At 42.9% G+C, this 19,158-nt stretch overlaps 1 protein-coding gene across 1 annotated transcript in view; it reads right to left on the bottom strand.

Moving 5' to 3' along the window:
* The window catches only part of LOC131281247 (uncharacterized), a 58,456-nt gene extending 39,842 nt beyond the window's left edge, over window positions 1-18,614 (bottom strand). Inside the window, exons 1-4 of the mRNA XM_058310520.1 lie at window positions 18,470-18,614; window positions 13,505-13,612; window positions 9,718-9,796; window positions 7,232-7,249 (exon numbers count right to left, since the gene is read on the bottom strand). Coding sequence (XP_058166503.1) covers window positions 7,232-7,249; window positions 9,718-9,796; window positions 13,505-13,612; window positions 18,470-18,614 — 350 coding nt within the window. The remainder of the gene's footprint in view (window positions 1-7,231; window positions 7,250-9,717; window positions 9,797-13,504; window positions 13,613-18,469) is intronic.
* Between the last annotated feature and the right edge of the window lie 544 nt (window positions 18,615-19,158).

Genomic DNA, 19,158 nt, shown 5'->3' with positions numbered 1-19,158 from the left:
ACGGCGCCACGCCTCCATCATCCGTCCGATGTATTCATCGTTTGTATCGCACTCCGTACGATACGTGTGCGACAGCGTCATAACCGCCTGCAGATGCAGACCCTGGCCCGATTCAGCGTACGTCTTACGCAGCAGCTCCCATATTTGAAGAGGTGAATCGTCCTTCCCGAAGTGGTGAGTGACATGATCTTCGCATGCCAGGAAGATCCATCCTACTGCCCGCGACAGTTTGTCCTCATCCTTCTCGGTGTTCGGCGCTGGCTGTACACACTTGTAGAGATCTCGCGTGCGCAGAAACGATAGCATCTTCTTCTCCCAGGTCGAAAAGTTCGATCGACCGTTCAATTTGTCGAAATTGATACTGTCTTGACCCATTGTCACACACAATTTTACTAACAAAAAGAGAAGGTTCGCGGTCAATTGTTTAACTCACAAAACGCGACAATACTATTGGTTTTCTATAACTTCACGGCCTGGGCCCATAACCTGTTGGGATTTTAGTAAGAAAACCAAAAACACGTGCTACTCGTTTCGTAGTCCAGCAGCAAGAGTGCGAGGGACTTTTTATTTCCTGTCATATTGACAGCCAAAGAAAACAGTGCTGCCAAAAACACAAAAGGTATGGAACGTTCGTATTCCAACACATTCAAATGAAACTTCCTTGCAGTTAAATAAAATTTCCAATGCTTTGGATCAGCCAAACACGCGGTTGGTTCCAACATCATGTGATGAAATAAAATCATCCTCTAGTGGCACTTTTTACATTCGTCCTCACGGCAGCACTGAAAAGCCTTTCATGGTACTTTGCAACTTCGAAAACAAGTACAATCTAGGCGGTGGCTGGACCGTCTTCCAACGACGGATCGATGGATCGGTGGACTTTTACCGGAATTGGGAAAGTTACAAAAATGGATTCGGTGACGTCAATGGAGAGCACTGGCTCGGTTTGGAGAATCTTCATGTCATGACGAAATCGGGGCGGCACGAGCTGTTGGTGTTGTTAGAAGATTTCGAAGGAAACTCGACTTACGCGTTGTACGACGAATTCAAAATTGGTAGTGAGGAGGAAAAGTATAAGCTGACTGTAGGAAAGTATTCGGGAGCTTTTGGTGACTCATTGACGCACCACAATGGAATGAAGTTCTCCACAAAGGATCAAGATAATAACCCAACTGAAGGGATGGAAAATTGTGCAATAGCATACCAGGGAGCATGGTGGTTCAACAAATGTTATAACAGGTACAGTTATGCTAAATATGCTCAAACATTGTAATAGCGTCTCACTGAATTTATCTTCCTTACAGCCATTTGAACGGACGATATTATCAAAAAGGAAACCACCTCGACAAAAAAGGTGTTCATTGGAGCAATTTTCCACGTGCCAACTATTCACTGAAATCAACGACAATGATGTTCCGTAGCCGCACTTGAAGGTGATCTACGAGCCTGAATAATATCTAAAAGAGTTAACAACGACCTCATATGTTTCGGTTGTGTTAAAACAGTGTCTTATGAAGCTCGATACTCTTCATACGGGACAGGGATCGCCAAATTAGATAACATGTCTAATATGCCTATGATTTTGTACTGCTTTTATTATTCAAAATCAAATAAAGTATGTGTATAGCCCATATATATTTACATAACTTTTGTATGGGATTCCAATTCTTTTAAAATAAAATTGTATCCTTCTCAAACCAATTCTCTACGTTAAGGTGAGCGTTTGTCAGTGTTTTGATCTAAACTGATCCCTGTATTTTGTTGATTTGATAAATATAATCCTCTTTAGGTACCTTTTCCATGCTTTTCGAGAATCTTTCTTTTTCTCGCAGCCTCTCCTCCTCTTTTGTTACTGTTCAACATCGTATGGAAAACGAGTCCCATGGCAGTAGTCATCAATCATTCAGTCCTTCGCTCCATTGGCATTGTTTGTCGAGAACGTCGTTTTCCTAAGGCCTTCGGAACTTATCTTGCAAATTGATATGCTATTGATCAAATAATTTAGCACTGGCAATTAGAAGAAGCTGTTGGATTACTTTCGTGCGTATCATCGTCTTCGGCCGTCTTCGCTACGGTTTGAAGGTCGGGGTTAATGTCGATATACGAGTATTCCTGCTACCCCTCCTGCCCGTGAGTTTCCCAGGAAAGCGTGAAGGAAAGGCTAATTTTTCTTCTTCACAGCAGGGGCGCGTCGAAGCGGAATGGTTCCGGATCACGATCTTCGTGCAACGCCCGTTCCGGGGCTCTTCGCTCCGGAAAGCAGGGGATGATGGCTTTCGGGGGGGTCGATAAAGTGAGTCGAAAAGTTAATACACCACAGGGTGACGCAAACGTGCCAACTCATGGCGTGATATGAGCCCGTACTGCGGAGGCGAAATGACGCAAACGGAGGGGGGAAAACAAATAAGAGGTCGGATAAGCCAAAGACTTTCGTCCCACCGCAGGGTACAGGGTCTTGGTCTATTCTTCAAGGAATCGATCCACCATATGATGGAAATCCTCCTCAATGACCTTTCCCCCCCCCCCCCCCCCCCCCCCCCGCTCAAATGTGGGTCGATGTTCCAACGGGAGTGAAAGTGTACTCAAAGCAAGACAAACTGGATATTAATTGATTATGATAGCTCGATAAACGGGCGCTCGGGTGAGTCGGTGTGTAGGTGGTGGTTGGATGGATTTCCATTTTCCTCCCCTTCCCGGCAGGAATAGAGAGTATTAATGCACAGCAGGAGAACGAAGGAAGCGCCTGCAGACGTTAGTGCCGGTACTGGTGGTGGTGGTTAATAGATTGAAAAATAGCAGAAACGATTCCTTGTCACGAAAGGACACGCGTCCAAGGAGGAAAGCGTTACGGTGTCTTTAGGCCCCTGGGGGGAAAAGATACGTTGGATGGGAAGGAATTTTTTATGGAAAGGTGATCTGTCTGCGAAGCAAAAGGGAGACGAATCGAACCACCTTCGAGGCTAGAAAGTGAATGGCATGGCATTCAATGAAAACAGTGACGGGGCATGAAAGTGGATTAGAGAGAAGAAAAAAACATAAATAAACCGGTAAACAGAAGACGAAGGAAACCCATTTTCTTGGGCTTAGGGAAATTATGGGACCTTGCGGCAAAGTGTGGACAGTCATGCGTGACGTCTTGAAAGAGCGATAAAAGTGAAACATCACGACAGCCAAGGGGAAGGAAGATGGTTCCGAAGGTGAATGACGATGTGTTGGTATTGAGTTTTTGGATCAAGTTAAATAGCCGAATTCTCAACTGCTACCTTTCCCTCTAAAGAATCCTCTATCCTTTTGGAAGAGTAGGTAAAAAAAATAAGAAGAAAGATACATTTTTAGCAAAGTCAGCAACTGATTAAGAACTGATTTGCAAGATATTTAATATCAAATTTACCTACTGCCTGCGGAATAATGTAATTCTTGCAAATCATTGCAGTATTTTTATTTGGAATTTACTTATCTTAAACTATCTCTTGCTCGTCCAAGCTGTTGATAAATATCATAGCGGATTCAATAATTTACCAAATCTCGATCTTATCTTCCATACTGATTGCTGCTTTTATTGGTCCTTGGATTGTACTGATCTCTTTTCCCTAACAGTTTTCCCAGAACCGACCTCTTTTGCACTTTGATTCAACTTCTTCGATGTAATTTCTTTCTGTGCGAGGTTAATGAAAAATTCATCCGCAAACGTACGCCTTCAAAAAACCGCCTTTCAACGGCTCAGATTCGGGTGCACGTTGACACCGACCTTCAGCCTCAACAAAACGAAACCGAAACCGGAAGCGAAGAAAAAACATCCCACCCTCCCCTCCGCAAGGTCGAGGGGTTGAGCAAAGGCTCATAAATTTTAAAATCAACATTATTAAAAGATTACATTAGAAGATTTATTGGGTTATTTCACTTATTTATGAACAAACGGGGCTTATCGTTGGGGAAATCTATCGCCATCGTTCGCAAGCGGACCTTGCCTTGCTTGGAGGCGCCCGGTGGATTTTCATTTAGAAGGGAGGGCCGGAGAATGAATCGATCTTCTCAATCTCGGGTTTGGAAATGGGACAAGAAAAACAAAATAAAAGATGAAGCAACCACGGAACACGCTTGTTGCTTGTGGAATTGGCCATCATCGGCGTGAGATGGATTTTGATGCCGCTCGAAAGAAAGACAATTCGAAGACGTAACAACATGCAACTTCGTTGGTTGGAAAAACTCTATACCAAAGCGATATACGAAGGCCAGTCCCGGAAAAGTTTTCCTTTCCACATTTTCGATTTTCTCGTCCTGCTTTGTATTCAGTCGTAGAAGTCGATCGATTCGCCACGCAACAAAGCATTGTTCCGTGGGTGGAAGCATTCTCGCTTTTGTTTCATTAATAATTGATTGTTTATCTTTTCGATTTTTGATTCGAATTTTCCCCCCCTTGCGACGCAGCTGGGGGATGCGATGGTGAAACACGAACGTGTAATTTGTTTGTAGATTTACTTAACCTTCAACTTTCACTTCCGCCTGAGCAGAAGGGGCCGGATCGGCCTCGTCGAGGAAAAGAAAATAAATAAACTTTGTCCATTTTGTTTATTTCCTTGTTCTTTTTTTCTTTTCTAAGAAGCACACTCGTTGGTAATGGATTGCGAACGACGTTACGCGGCGTTCGTTGGGGGGTGGATTTGGAAGAGAAATGTTTACGGCCAATCGGGTGGAAATGGCCGCCAACCCGGTAGCAAACCGATAGAAGTCATTTGAGTGACACGGAAAGGTTTGATAGCGACCATACATCACGTCGTAATGAAATTGATAGCAATTAATAGTAATGTATTGCCTAGTTTTACCGTTTGATGTATCTTTTTCCCTCCAAAGGGTAATAGAACGGGTGGGCAGTTAATCGGTAAAGGTAAATTAATGCTCATAGAAAGTTAACAAGCGCACGTGTAATGTCCATTTGATACGATCAGATTTAAGTGAAATTGCTCATTGCTTAGAACTTGCGAGCGTTTAACCGTGTGGTAATTTATTTCTTATGTTTATTGTTAGCAACTTTTATCTTTAGCTATTCTTTGGTAAAGATAATACCACTTTCGCCATCCTGATACATTTTCAACAAGAAGCTATTTAAATAATCGGCTTCAGTTCATCGAAATCAATTCTCGTTGATTAAAATAATAATCTTTAATTTTCTGGAAAAGAAACTGTAGAGCTATTTTTATTTTAAAAAAACTCTGCATTTCGTAAAACCTTTGAGATTTTTTTCCTTCAAATTATTGCCCACCGCTCGCATTGTGGACAAGAGCAGATAATTACCCTAATGTAATTGGAAAGTTCATCAAAACTTATGAAATTGCATGGCCGGGTAGAAGCATGGCGTGGCCAGGCCCTATTACACCGTCCTGCCGGCCAAAGTTCATAGCAACCGTAAACATGTCCGTAACCGATTTGCCATGAGTCTCAACCCTCTCTCTCTCTCTTCCTCACCCTGACTCCCCGGGAAAGTGAATAAAAACTTGCTTAAGCTTTAATGACCACAAAAGATTAACTTCGGTCGCAAGCCCGCAGTAAAAGGATGCGGTCCGAAAAACCAGCTGCAGTCGAGATCCTGAGCGCGGACTTGGTTGCACGATTTACGGATGGTAAACAATGTGGTTGTCCCGCACAAAGTGGCTCTCGGGGTTGCGGGTTGATGCTTTCGTGAAATTGGCTACGATGCACACCACTTCGGGTTGCAGCGAAAGTCGGTTTGCCGGACGGAGGGGACGAAAAAGAAAAACCCGTGAAACACTCTGGCAGACATGGGATCTGATTTTTCCCATTCCCTTTTTTCTTTTCGAGTCAAACCCGTTTTCGTACGGGAATCCTTCTCCGACGGCGATGAATATGAATGGGCGAGTAAAACGACCGGCGTGTAATAAAAAGATTAAACTTTCATTTTAGCCTTTCCCCGTCCGCCCGAAATTGCTGCCCCGACCCCCGACTTTGAGGTCGCTCGTTACCGCTCTTGGAACCGAAAACCGCGTCATCCGGTCGGGGAAAGTGATCTCCACAGTTGGGACGAAAAAAAAACAGGGGGCAAAGTCGGAAAGGTTGTCCAAAATCGCCCTCGAATGGAAGGAGCGGGTGTAGATCCTCCGCAGCCTCATTTAAGCGAAAACAAGGTGGTAAAAAAATATAAATATACACCCCTTGTGTGGACAACTAACTGGCTCATATTTCCATATGAACCGCAGCTAAGGGAAAATAGTGGCGAGGTTCGTTTTTCCCAATTTGGGTAGAAAATTTTGGCTTTTTTCTTTTCGGTCAAAAATGGCTTGATAGTTTGCACCACATTTCCCGGTTGTTCGTAGTATTTTTTCCCAGAGGAAAAGGATTGCTGTTCAAAATTCATCGCCTTTTGTTTCCTCTCCCTTTCAAAGTGAATAGTGTTAGTTGTGGGGAAAATAGGATCAGCAAGTGAACGAACAAGGAAACCAGATTGTGGAGGATGCTGAGGGGTGGTAAAGTTTGTTGCATCGCATTTGGAACATGAAAATACTGTTCCTTACCAGCTTGGCTAATTCGAATGCAGAGAAACGAGGAATGTACTAAAGGTGAAGAAGCTTGGAGGAAAACTTTTAACGACATCGTTTTCCAGCAGCCTTTCGGCCCCCTCCTAACCCACTCGCATGCATCGTTATTTTATGTGTATAACTCATTTTTATAAACGCTTTCAAACGCTTTCCCTCCTTCGCGCGGTTAAAACGAAATCTCCCACTCACAAATCTCATGGTGGAGGAGGTGAATGAAAAAACGGCGTTAATGATTTTCCGGTTGCCCGCTGCCGGCGCGTTTTAGTGTTTCCTGTCGTCGCGATTAAACGCTACGACAACGAGCGGAAACTGGTAGAATTATGTTGGTGGAAAAAAATATTATCCACTGCCCCTCACCCTCCTCGAGGTGGCGTTCTTGTGACGCTATTTTCCAGGACAAGATAATGGGAGCGAAGGGTGGAGAAAATCTTCCGCAATCTTGCACGCCACAGCTGCTGGAAATGGCATGCTCCACCGGTCGCAGCATGCACGTTACGCACCATAAAAGTGGCCAATTAGTTAAATCATGTGTGGAAAAATGGCGGAGGGAAAGCCGACGATGGCAAGTGAAAGTGATTATCGCCCGGGATGGATGATGAAGTCTTGAGCAGCTGGTTTTCCACCGGGTTGTTAGTACTGGTTTGGGAGAAAAAATGAATACAGGATGCCGTAGCACTTACCTGTCGTAGTAATAATCCCTGAAAATAGAGAGAAGGAGTAATGGAGAGATTATTAGATGATTTAAACAAACGGAGAGATGATCAAAGATAATTTTTTTAACTAAAATGTTGAAAAAAAAGTTCATACGAACATTTTTTAAACAATAATAGAAACAATGTTAACCCTTTCCACTCGAACGGCGCCGATACGGCGCCCAGCAGTAGCATAGCACCAACTCGAGCGGCGCTGCTACGGCGCCAAGCCGGTTTGAAGCTGATGTGCCGATCAAGTCTTACTCAATTTGCAGTTCTTGATCCATGCGCTTCAACGTTAAAAGTGGACATATGTCACTTTTTGTCATTGTTTACGTTAAGCAATTGCTGTTTTTAAATATTTGAGTAGCATTCTGTACAGCTTTAGAGCAACAAAATACAATTTATATCTCAAAATGGAAAAAGATCAGCTTAGCTCCAGCTCGGACGAATTCGAATTTAACAGTTTAGATAATGAACTTACACAAATTGCTGGTGGCTTATGCCGTGAAACGAACGAATTTAGTGAGGAAGACAGCGATAAAACAAGATGTGTTAGAAGTCGAAAAGTTAGAATCATAGAAAGTGACACCGATTCTGAAAGTGATGTTGAAAGAGTAAGAGAAATTACAGCTACCGATGGCACAACCGGTTCAACCTGGGTACTTTGTGGAGACTACGTTCAAGTATCACCAAACGAGCAATTTGTAGCTGGTGTGAACCCTGCAGTTACACAAGTAGTTTCTGATGTACAACAACCAATCGATTTTTTCAAACTGTTTTTCACAAATGACCTAGTGGAGAAAATTGTTCGTGAAACGAACAGTTACGCCAAACGAAAATTAGAAGGAAAGACGCTATCGTCAACATCCATATGGCGTAATTGGCATGATGTTACCAACGAAGAGTTCTGGGCATTTCTTGCTGTGGTTATCAATATGGGGACAATGCCTTTGGCAAATTTACAAGAATATTGGTCACAAAATATCATAAGCAAAATTCCATTCTATTCGGAAACCTTTACCAGAGACAGATTTTCTCAAATATTTTGGATGCTTCATCTGGAAACTATTCCAACCCACACTACCAATCCACGAACACGACTGCAGCGAGTAAACTGCTTTTTGGAGTATATCAACTCAAAATTTTTGGATTATTTTACCCCAGGCGAGCATATATGTGTCGACGAATCAACCGTAAAGTTCAAGGGTAGAATTTCGTTCATCACGTACAATCCAAAAAAACCCACAAAGTGGGGCATTAGAGTTTATACTCTAGCTGACTCTAAGACTGGCTACGTTTGCTGCATTTTGCCATATTATGGATCACTCACCACAGACCGTTTGGTCAGACCCGATTTACCAGTTTCATCAAGAATACCAATACATCTGTACCAAATGTTGTTAGATAAAATTCCAAGTGCTCAGGGGCACCATATGTACACGGATCGATACTATACAAGCTTCATATTAGCTCAAGAACTAGCCAAATTGAAATGCAGTCTTACCGGTACAATTTTAACGAACAGGAAAGAATTGCCCAAAGAAATAAAAAAGCCATCTTTTTCGACAAATCGTACGATCGCTTATCGACGCGGAAACACCCTAGTTTTGGGGTGGAAAGATAAGAGAGTTGTCACTTGTTTGACAACGAAAGGTAACACAGGAATGACGACGGTGAAAAGAATTAGACGTGGTGGCGTGGATGTGATGGTCAAGAAACCTAATATTGTATTGGACTATATAAAATATATGGGTGGTGTTGACCGAGCGGATCAGTACGCATCAACCTATTGTTTTATGAGAAAATCGCTCAAATGGTGGCGTAAGCTTTTTTTTTGGGGGATGGAAATTTCTCTGGTAAATTCATACATTTTGTATAAACAAGAAACAACCAAAAGAGGGAAAAAGCCACTAAGCCACTTGCAATTCGTAAAAACAATTATTACACAATTGAGAGGATCATATCGCCAGCAACGAGTACAAGCGTGTGCAACGCATGACGATGAAATACGACTGAATGGGAAGCTGCATGTAATTCTTAAAGGGCCAAAAAGAGACTGCAAGGTTTGCTCAAACCGCACCAAGCCTGGAGGTAGGCGAGAAACTACTTATTACTGTACTACATGTCCGGATAAACCACGAATGCATCTCGGCGATTGTTTTATTGAATATCATACCAAGACAAATTACAAAGCATAAAATATATTGAATTGTGTTATAAAGGATGAATTAATAAATAAACTACCAAACTGGAACATTTTTCTACGTTATTTTGAGTAAAACAGTTAATGCGCGCACGTGTAACACGTTTAGCAAATTTGGTCGATTTCGCCTCGAGTTGCTGGTTCGCGCGGGCGAAAACGCTTTCGAGCGCAAAGGGTTAAATTTCTAAGTAGCAACTATTCAATTACAGTATAAAACTGAATTAACATAGTTTAAACATAATTTAGCTGCCCTGCCAGTCCTACATACCAATCATTTCCGGTTTTAGATTTGTTCTGTCGCTTCCGGCCAGTTTGGTGTGGTTTGGGTTCTGCCACCATGTTCACATCTGTGGGGGAAGAAAAAAATAAAAACATGAAAAATGGTAGTGAAAAACAGTTGTCAGTGACAGAAAAAGAAAACAAACAAACAGGGTCACAAAAAAGGGCTCGCTGTAGGAATGTTAATGAGGGCAACTTCAAATGCTGAAATGCTAGACGACCAGACGTGCGACATTTTTGGGAAGTTAATTTTAGTGTTGGGCCTCCCTTTTCGCCCAACCCAGGGCCACCCGTTCGCCGTTTGGCATTTGGTGGGTAAAGTTATGAACTCGTCCCTCAATGGCGGGGACGGATAGTGACAGCGGAAGGCGGACCTTGTATGGGTTGGCGGTGACGGAGATAGTTCACTAACAAGCGCGGTTTCGGCTAATTATAATTAGTTCAATTGTCATTCTGGCGTCATTTCGCAAACAATGAACCACAACCGGGAATCCGACCGGGCGCGCGCTCGCGCGTGTGTGTGAGTGTATGGCATCATGACGCCATCGTCTCTCGCCAGCGTTTTGAGTGGCGAGTTTATTTCTTTCGCTGAGCGTAAGTGGCTACGCGTCATCGATGCCTTAATTCTGGGAATTCTTGGAAAGAATGCTCACCACGCGGCACGGCCGTCCCAGAGTGACCACCAATTTTCCTACCGCTGCTGGTCGCAACATGGCACGATACATGAAAAATAAATTTTCGTACGATCGTAACAACTATTTTTATCGACGCGTCCGGACGGACACCGCAAGTGTTTGCGGCGGCCACCGCCAAGGTGGACAGTTTATTAATGTCGCCGGTGTCGAGCAGGACGCTGGGAAGAGGAAAACTTAAAGATCAAAATAAAAAACCGAGACAGTGATGATCACTTTAAGGTGAAGATGTTTCGTCAGCTTTGTGATTCCCTGCTTCGTTAAGATTTATTTTCATCGTTCCATTGTTGCTGGATGGACGGAAATGCCAGAAAAAGATCGTCTGTGGTTCTTTAAATAACATTAAAAGTTAATTTTATTTGGCTTTAGCTGTGTCTGTGACTTTGGTGTGACTCAAATATCGTGACATAAGGCCACGTGCTTGAGCTTTGTATGTGAATAGATACGATCTTGATAAGAAAATAACAACCTAGAAGGGCATGCAATAGTAAACATTTGATTTAAAAAAATGGTTGATAGTTTTTACCAATGAAACAAAGAATATTAAAGCATTCCTTGAATATTTAAACTTGTTTTAAAATATCTACTCTATGCATTAATAAATATAACAAACAATCCAATCGAGGCGAGCCAGAGTAAAACATAATAACCCACTTGACTCATCATCGCTTCTTCCCCGCAAATGTTTGACTTTTCCCACCTGCCAATCATGCGTACAGGTTGCTCAACTTTATTACTCGTGGAGTGGAGCATTACTCCACCACCGTTCTACTGGCTTTCGGGGGAAAACTCACTTTTCGCGTCCTCCGGATAAACGATCCCACCCGATCCGGCCAATCACTCTCGGCAGCTGTTAATCGACCTGCTCGAGACACTTTAAAATTAGAACATTTCCATCCCAGCCATGTCACCTTTTCGGTGTGGATAAAAACACACTCTCACGTACGTGTGTGGTTGGTGTGCCGGTACCTTCACCTTCCCACCTTGCGGGCGGACCGGTTTAATTGCTTAATAATTTCATCCGTTTTGTGTGTTGGGAGTGCGTTGGAATCAACCTGTCAATTTGGAAGTGGAAAGGCCTGGCACGGAGAGTGACAGCATTGCTTTTCCGTTGCAGTTTCTTATGGCACGGTTCCACCACGGCTGTTGCACCGTTGTGAAAGTAGGTGACACGTGGGACACATGTTTGTTAAGTTTGATCGATACGGCTCGGAAATGTGGCGTGGTATCATAATCACCACCGGCTTAAAGTTCGCCTTTAAGATTCGTTTTCCTACAATCTTAAACTTCGTGTTCCCGATTTCTTTTTCACTTCGTGCAAGTTTTGCCAGCTACCAACGAACATTCCCTCTACTTTACGGCATAATGTAGTAGTTAGGGGAGGGGGCCTTTTTTGTTAAACCAAATTATTCCTAGATCCCGTGATACAGTTTTATATTCACGCTCTGTTTTTCTCGTGTCACACAAGGAATGCGGATAAAAACGGAATTACGTTAAGCAGCGAAAAACAGCTGTTGCCGTGCGAGATTAGACAAACCGAAGCAACGCTGCGTGTTCTTTTTCGTCGTGGCTGTTAATCGTATTATAGTAATTATGTGACGTTAAAAATTTTATGTGCCGCATCATGCCACTAGCAATGGCTTAAAATTAATTAGCCGAGAAAATTAGATTACCATGTCGGTGACGTTGGTGGGCAAGCTAGATCAAAGCGTCTTGCCATTGAAAAGTGCTCTTGTTACAAATCTCTTCTTTTTTATAATGTGCACCTTTATCTGGTGGACGAAAAGAGTAGGGTCTCCTATTAAATTACTACAGTTGTACAATTATGACAAAAATAGCTTTCATAACGGAAAGAATAGGGCCAGACCATTCTTTCTTATATAGATAAGTAAATAAATAAATAAAGAAAGAAATAAATCAAAAGATTTCACACTAATTTACGTTTAGATTTCGTTGGAAATATTTCGATCTCGAAGCAAGAAAATAACACCATAATAATGTAAGGCTTAGGACTAAATAGAATGTTACATGAGGTCACGGTTCTCCATTCGAATTCCTGAACCCGAATGATTAATTTATTCGTGCTGAAAATGTTTGTAGCGTATCATAAAGCACGTCATATTTTAAAAGAAACAAATGAGCAGGAACTGGAGCACGGATTTCCCGATAGTTAGCGTAGCTACATTGTGGCATTAGAATTGCTATGCCTATGTTTCCGAACAAAACGGTGCCCGGCCTCAGTTTGTTCCGTTACGAATCCACCCGCCTTCACAAATGGGGTGAAGGGGGGAGGGGCGAAAAAGGGTTAGTCCAAGCGAACGGTTAAAAGTTCCTCCATCGTGCCGGGGAAAACTAAACCGGGCAAAAGAGCATCGGCATAGCGTGGAGTATTGGCACGCACTTTTACCAACCGGTCGGTCGGTCGGTCGGTCGGGAAATGCATGTATTTCCACCCCGGGCCCGGTACGGTGCTTACTTGCTACCCAGTTTGTGATGGAGAAGAAAATAATTTATGTATGACATGACAGCGAAAGTTTTTTTCCTCTTTTCCGCCGTTGCCGTAGTTTTTATCATTTTCCACCCATGATTGATGATGGGCGCTCGGGCCTCGGGTTTTTGTGTGCCGGCTCGGGGGACAATGTGAGCTGGGTAAGGGGCAACAATCATGACATGATGTATCCATTTTTAGTTGGTCCAATTTTGCCACCCCGGGTCGGACACGCTCACGAAGGCTTGCCGGTGCTGGGTTATGGAAATTAAGGCATAATTTTCTTTTCCTTTTTGCGTGGTGCGTACAATTGAATTCATGTTAAGCTTGTTTAAGCGAAGTAATCTGTGAACTATCTGCTGCACCATACGATATGTTATTAAAAGTTAATTATTTATCGGCATGGAAGTAAGGGATGTGCTTGATGGTATGCTTCACATTGAAACATGGTCGTTTAATGCTCGAGGATTTCATGCTATATATGATTTTTTATAAAACTCCTTGGGTCTTAGACCTGTATATTATTTTGATAAAAATAATAGATTTTTCATGGAGCCCTTTTATATTTGATTTACTTCTCGAATAATATTACTTACCTAACGTTTGGCTGAGCACCGTTCGACCATCCTCACCGTGACATGCGTTCCGAGCATCAAAAGGATTTGTAAACTGCACAAATGCGTATCCTTTATGCATGGAAATTCCTGTGAATGAAGGGTGAAAAAAAGTACACAAATTAAACTACCGAACATTGATGAAGATTATGTTAATGTTAAAAAATTGATCGATGAAATGCGAGAAGAGGTAAAAACCAACATACAAAAATGAGACAGATGAGTTTTCACCCAACAGACGCTATCCATTTTTACCCGATTGTGCCAGAAAAATTGTGAAAACAAATCCCCAAGACAGGCACGAAACAATTTCAGCATAGGACCAGTTTTATGCCCTGTTTCACGCAACGATATTGATGATTTTAAATTGTTCAGCTCACAATGGGCTAACCGTTGCTAGACGGCTGAAATTGAGCCGTGGAAATCATCCGTGTAACGCACTTTTCCGAGGTGTTTCGGTGAATGTAAAAGTTTTGTGTGAACAAGAATTCCACCACCTGCTGCTCTTTGTTTTTACTTTTTAGGTTGGAAAATGCACTCCCAGTGGCACGCGGTAAAATGTGATACATTTTTTAGCGATCCTAGAAAAAGAGTTGCAACCATTGTCAGCGGCGTGGTTCATGCCAACGGGGGATTTGAAGAGGGGAGAAAAAGAGAAACGAGCTGTCCAGTCCGTGCCCGGGAGCATTTTCCAACAGTGCGACTGTTCCAGCCGATATGATTGTGGATGGTGCAGGTATCGATTCGAATCAAAGCTCGCACACTCGTCGAGGCAGTGGGAAAACAAAGAAGTAAAAATCCCAATTTCATCGAGTGAATAATTCACGCATGCATGGGCAGCGGAAAATAGGGAAAGGATTATCTGGACGTTCTGGAATTCGTATCTCTATCATTTCGGTTCGATTTTGACGACTCCTACTCGACGTAATAGAAAACGGAGAATGTTTTTTCTCAATCCTAAAGCTTCCGAGATTTGACAATAAAACCATCCCGTAACTATCCATCAAAAATTTGTTTTAGGTTTTTGTAGAGTTCGAGTTTTTTTCGAGTTTCCTAGTAATTATGACATGAAAAACTTTTCAACAAGGAAAACCTGGCTTGAGTTAATGAAAAACTATCCAGTGTTGTGCGTATTGTGTTGTTTTTGATTAAAATGGAATAGTATTGAACGTATTATCCATCTAACAATTAGTATTGAACGTATTATCTATCTATGTGTAACAATTTGGTCAATTTGCAACCAAATTTTTACAACACTCATTAACGACCTTTGTGTTTCCATGTATTTTCATTTCAAAAGATTACACCTAGAAAAGATATTGAATTTTCTAAAAAAAATAAAACAAATATCTGTTTATTGAATCAGTTACTACAATGCACTTTAATCCTACTGTTCGTTTCCCACCTCTCTAACTCCGATCACTATTCAATGGCCGTGCGTATGAATGTGCAGTTAATCACTGGAAAATTGGTATTTTTACATCCACCCCGAGCTTAGGCCCTTCCAATCCTTGCCTATAGACATGGCGCTTTGGCGGAAATGCACCGTCGAATGGTAGAGTTTTGAATCTTTTTATTTCCTATTCATTTTCACAACTCATCAAATCGCTTTTCCATGTTGAAACCCAATCGAAGCGATGGAATAAAGATTTGCAAAAAAACAGAACTTTCATTCCTACTGCTGATGGTACGATGAAGGGTGATAGTGTTGGTTTGGATGCCCGTCGGACATCGCTGGTGGATGGAATTATCTCGAGCTAAGCCAGCGCAACCGTAGTCGTTCGTTAGAAGGGAATTGTTTCACGTGCCACTCGGTCACCCAAAACCAGATCCATTTCACTGTGGAAACCCTCGGGCTGGATGCGTCGTTTGAAAAATTGTAATCTGTCTCCTGTCCGAAGTCGCATCGAAGCCCTATTTTTCCGGCCAAGTTCGATCGGATCAGATCAGAGTCCCGGTGGCGTAAGAGTTGGGCCCGACCAAAGAGAATAATTCTCGCGTCCAGATACTTCTTGTTCAGCATCTCGTTATGTGAGATTTATTTACCCTTCGCATCGGGAGACTATTTTCCATCCGCTCGGATGTGCATGTGCAGCTGCAGCCGCCGGCGTAATGACGCAATCAGTGGACCACTGCAACGCGTCACCAGAAAATGGCCATCGCCGCGGTCCGGCCGGTGGGCTTTTCATCGTGCCGGCTCTCGTCGCCATGTGATGAGCCCGAAAAAACTAACGATCACCAATTTGGCGGTTTCTTTGTCTGCAATTGGCGTCGCATTGCAGGCGCAAAATAGCAATCAAAACGCGGCAAAACATGGCAGAGGGATGCCGGAACACCGGAACCGAACGACACCATAAACAGTGTGTGTATGTGTGTATCTTCGTTGTGCCTAGGAACTTCCTTTCCATTACCAGCGCACGAGTTGAGTGATATTAAAAATTGATAAAACTTGCAAAACTTGTTCCCCAACCTCGCGCACGAGTCGGTTACACCACGCGAACGTATGAAAATTAGCCCCCCGAAACTTTGTGTGTACCAAACCGGGCCGCGTAGCGACGCCATGACCAACTGTAATGATCGTGCTTTCCGGGAATAAAGTTTTTCGGGCCCCTCCGGTTCCTGAAGAAGCAAGAAACCCAAATCAACCGCGCAACGAAACGTATTTTTCGCGTATTTTGCCCCTTACAGGGATGGCTGAAGGGATCGGAAAGCCGAACAAGGTGTGTATTTTTTTGATATTTTTTACCACACGCGGAAAAACACCACAAACGGGTTTATCATAAACCAGTGTTGGGTGGTGCAAATGAAAGGTGAAACAACCAGTAACATTGGAAATGAAAAAGAAACGAAAACGCGCATAACACCCTGTCTGTGCCGTGGAAAACTCACCCAGTACCGAGGAAAAACCGGTTGGCTGCCAAGAAACTATTAAGAAAGTTTCTAATTAAAAGCATGCAATAAACTTTTATTTACAACCATTCAGGGAGGAGAACGCGGAAAAGTCGACGATGGGGTCGTTGATTCGCAAACCGGTCGTGTGAGTTTGCAGGAGTCGATCTTGGCTGTTGGAAAATTGCATTCCCATTTCCGTTGCATTGTGCATGACAGTTTGACAAGGTGTGAAATCCCTCCACACCTCGGCTGCGACTCTCAACTCCATTAGGGTAGTTCTTGTAAAGAATTAGCTGTACATTGCTTTCCCCTTTTTTTTTAAATCGTGTTATTTGTCGCTTGTCGAAAACATTTGCCGACAAACGAAACGTAAACGGAGTTTTCCGAAAGGCACAAGCTACGGGGAAAACTTGATTTTTCTTGTTCGAAAATTACATCATAATGAGACCAAAAGGGTTGCAATTTGAGGCGGGAAAAGGTTAGAAACAACTTGGAAAACTTTTCCCAGAATCCAATCGTCGAACATATTTGGAACAAGTTTTCAAGTTGTGCCAAATGAAGATAAATACCGCATGAATGTCTCTCATTTGCTCGTTAAACACATTGCGGTTAAAAAAGGGTGTGTTCGAATCGAAAACAAAATCTGTGCTGCTCATCTTGCAAACGAACAAGTTTTATTGCAACCTAATGCATCCATTTACTTCTGCTTCGCTGTGAAAAATATCCCGGGAACTTTTTACTTCCCTCCACTTTTCACTACTTTCAATTCAATAGTTAGTAGCGCGATTGGAAAATGGATTTTCTATCCTTTAAATGAACTTTAATAGTAGTTTGATTCTTTGGTGCTTGTTTGATTCGTGTTTTTCAGTCTTTTCTCTGTACTTCGTCGTTTCTTCCTACTTGTTTTCGTTGCACTTCCACCACCGCTTTCCCAGCATGCCCAGTTAGAAAATGTTCCTCTTCATCGATTCCCGAAATGAACAGAGAGCGAAAAATGTTTGATACTGCTGGAAACTGGACACGGGACTGGTGCAACTTCTGAAAATGGTGGACAGAACAGAACACTCGAACATTTAAAGAGTGACGAACTTTGACACGGTCGGAATCGGGAGCTACTGAAAGCAGCTTACAATTAAGTTTCTTAAGACGATTTTCCACCCTCTTATCCACACCGAAGGGACAATCGGCGGTCCGGAGACTTCCGTCTGGAGTCGCTGCCTCCCCGGGTTTGTCTGGACGTCTGGAGTGGCATCGATTTGTTCTTATTTCTCGTTGGTTTTTATTTCGTCCTTCGTTTGGCAGCAGCAATAGCATCGAAGAAATCTGACCATGCAACGTGCGACGCGGGTAGAAAGTAGACCCCGAAGACGAAAGTGCACACCACACCCTTCCTTTCAGGGCCAAGGAAAGCTAAGGAAGCGAAAAACGAACCGCTTGTCCACTGGAAACTTTCTCTAATAGACTATTGCAAATTCAATTACCCCATTTTGTAGTTTATACTCGCTCGCTCAACCTCCAACACGTTCGCTGGGGTTCAGGTTCGAAACCGAGAACTGAGTCGGGAACTTTGATCGATTTATTTCCCCCGTCGTAGCGTGCCGTAGCTGCAAGGGGGAGGAAAAACACCGACAAGGCGTTCGGTGAGGTGGACAAAGTGGATTCTGTGTGACATCAAACGCACGAATTATTGATGCGATAAATGGCCCGTCGTGCTGTCGAGAAGTCCGAAATCGCTCCCCCCCAAAATGCAGGCAAATCTTTATCGATTCACGTTCGCTCCCTGGAGATGTGGATGCCCTTGATTGGCTTGGCGCGGTGGGCATGCAAGACCCGGGAAAATGCCATTTCACCCATCGGAATGGTTCAACGAGACGAAGTCATACCTAAAGCCTTCCATTTTATGGAATTCGTTTCGTTATTTCTCGAGCTTGAAAACGAACTTAAAACCTGAACGGATCATTGGATTTCGTAAAATAAATGGTTGGGAGAGTTTTCGGAAACTGCTTCCGGAGCAATGAAACAAAAAAAAAAAATGAACGAGTGAAATTAACTCACCTGCCAACCGGCCGTAGCGTTGAAACATCCGCTCCACATCAGTCTTGGAGCACTGAAATGTGTTGAGGTTGCCGACGAAAACTCTCGAGTTTACCGCCTGCGGGTCCTGCGAGTTGGTCTGATTGGAGAGTTTTGACATCTTCATCTTGACTGCTGGTGGATGAGTCTTTCAGTGCAGGGGAAAGAAGCTGAAATTGGGGAGAAAAGAGAAAGTTGTTGATAAGTCAGTCATAAATATTTGAAGAAAGCGTACGAGCAGGAATGTGTTGTGTATCTTTAACATTAGAGGTTTTTTTGTGAGATAACAATTCCTGCTTCGACACAGCTTGTCAAAATCTCATGCAAAGCGTAAGAAGAAATTAGACATAACCGCCTTAATCGACTATAACAATTTCTTTTTTTTTCAATATGTTATCACATCGTCACAAGTTAAAGCGCGAAATGCGTTGTTATCTTGGAATGGCCTCAATGCGTTTCTCCCTTCCTTATCGGCTGCAATGCGTTTATGAAATATATAAGAAAAAACGTACTGCACCCAGTTCTTCCCAAACGGTTAAAAATAACCGAGTGAATCATTGCTACACTCGTACTCTGATAAAGAAACTAACCGAATGGAATGTTTAAAGCAGCGATTAAGTGCAACCACACTTCGACTTCAAAAGGGCAAATAAAAAAGTCATCTCCCCAAT

This window comes from Anopheles ziemanni, chromosome 2 (assembly GCF_943734765.1).
Source record: "Anopheles ziemanni chromosome 2, idAnoZiCoDA_A2_x.2, whole genome shotgun sequence".
NCBI lineage: Eukaryota > Metazoa > Arthropoda > Insecta > Diptera > Culicidae > Anopheles > Anopheles ziemanni.
Note: the sequence above shows the minus strand (reverse complement) of the source record. Positions and strands in the feature narration are given on the sequence as shown.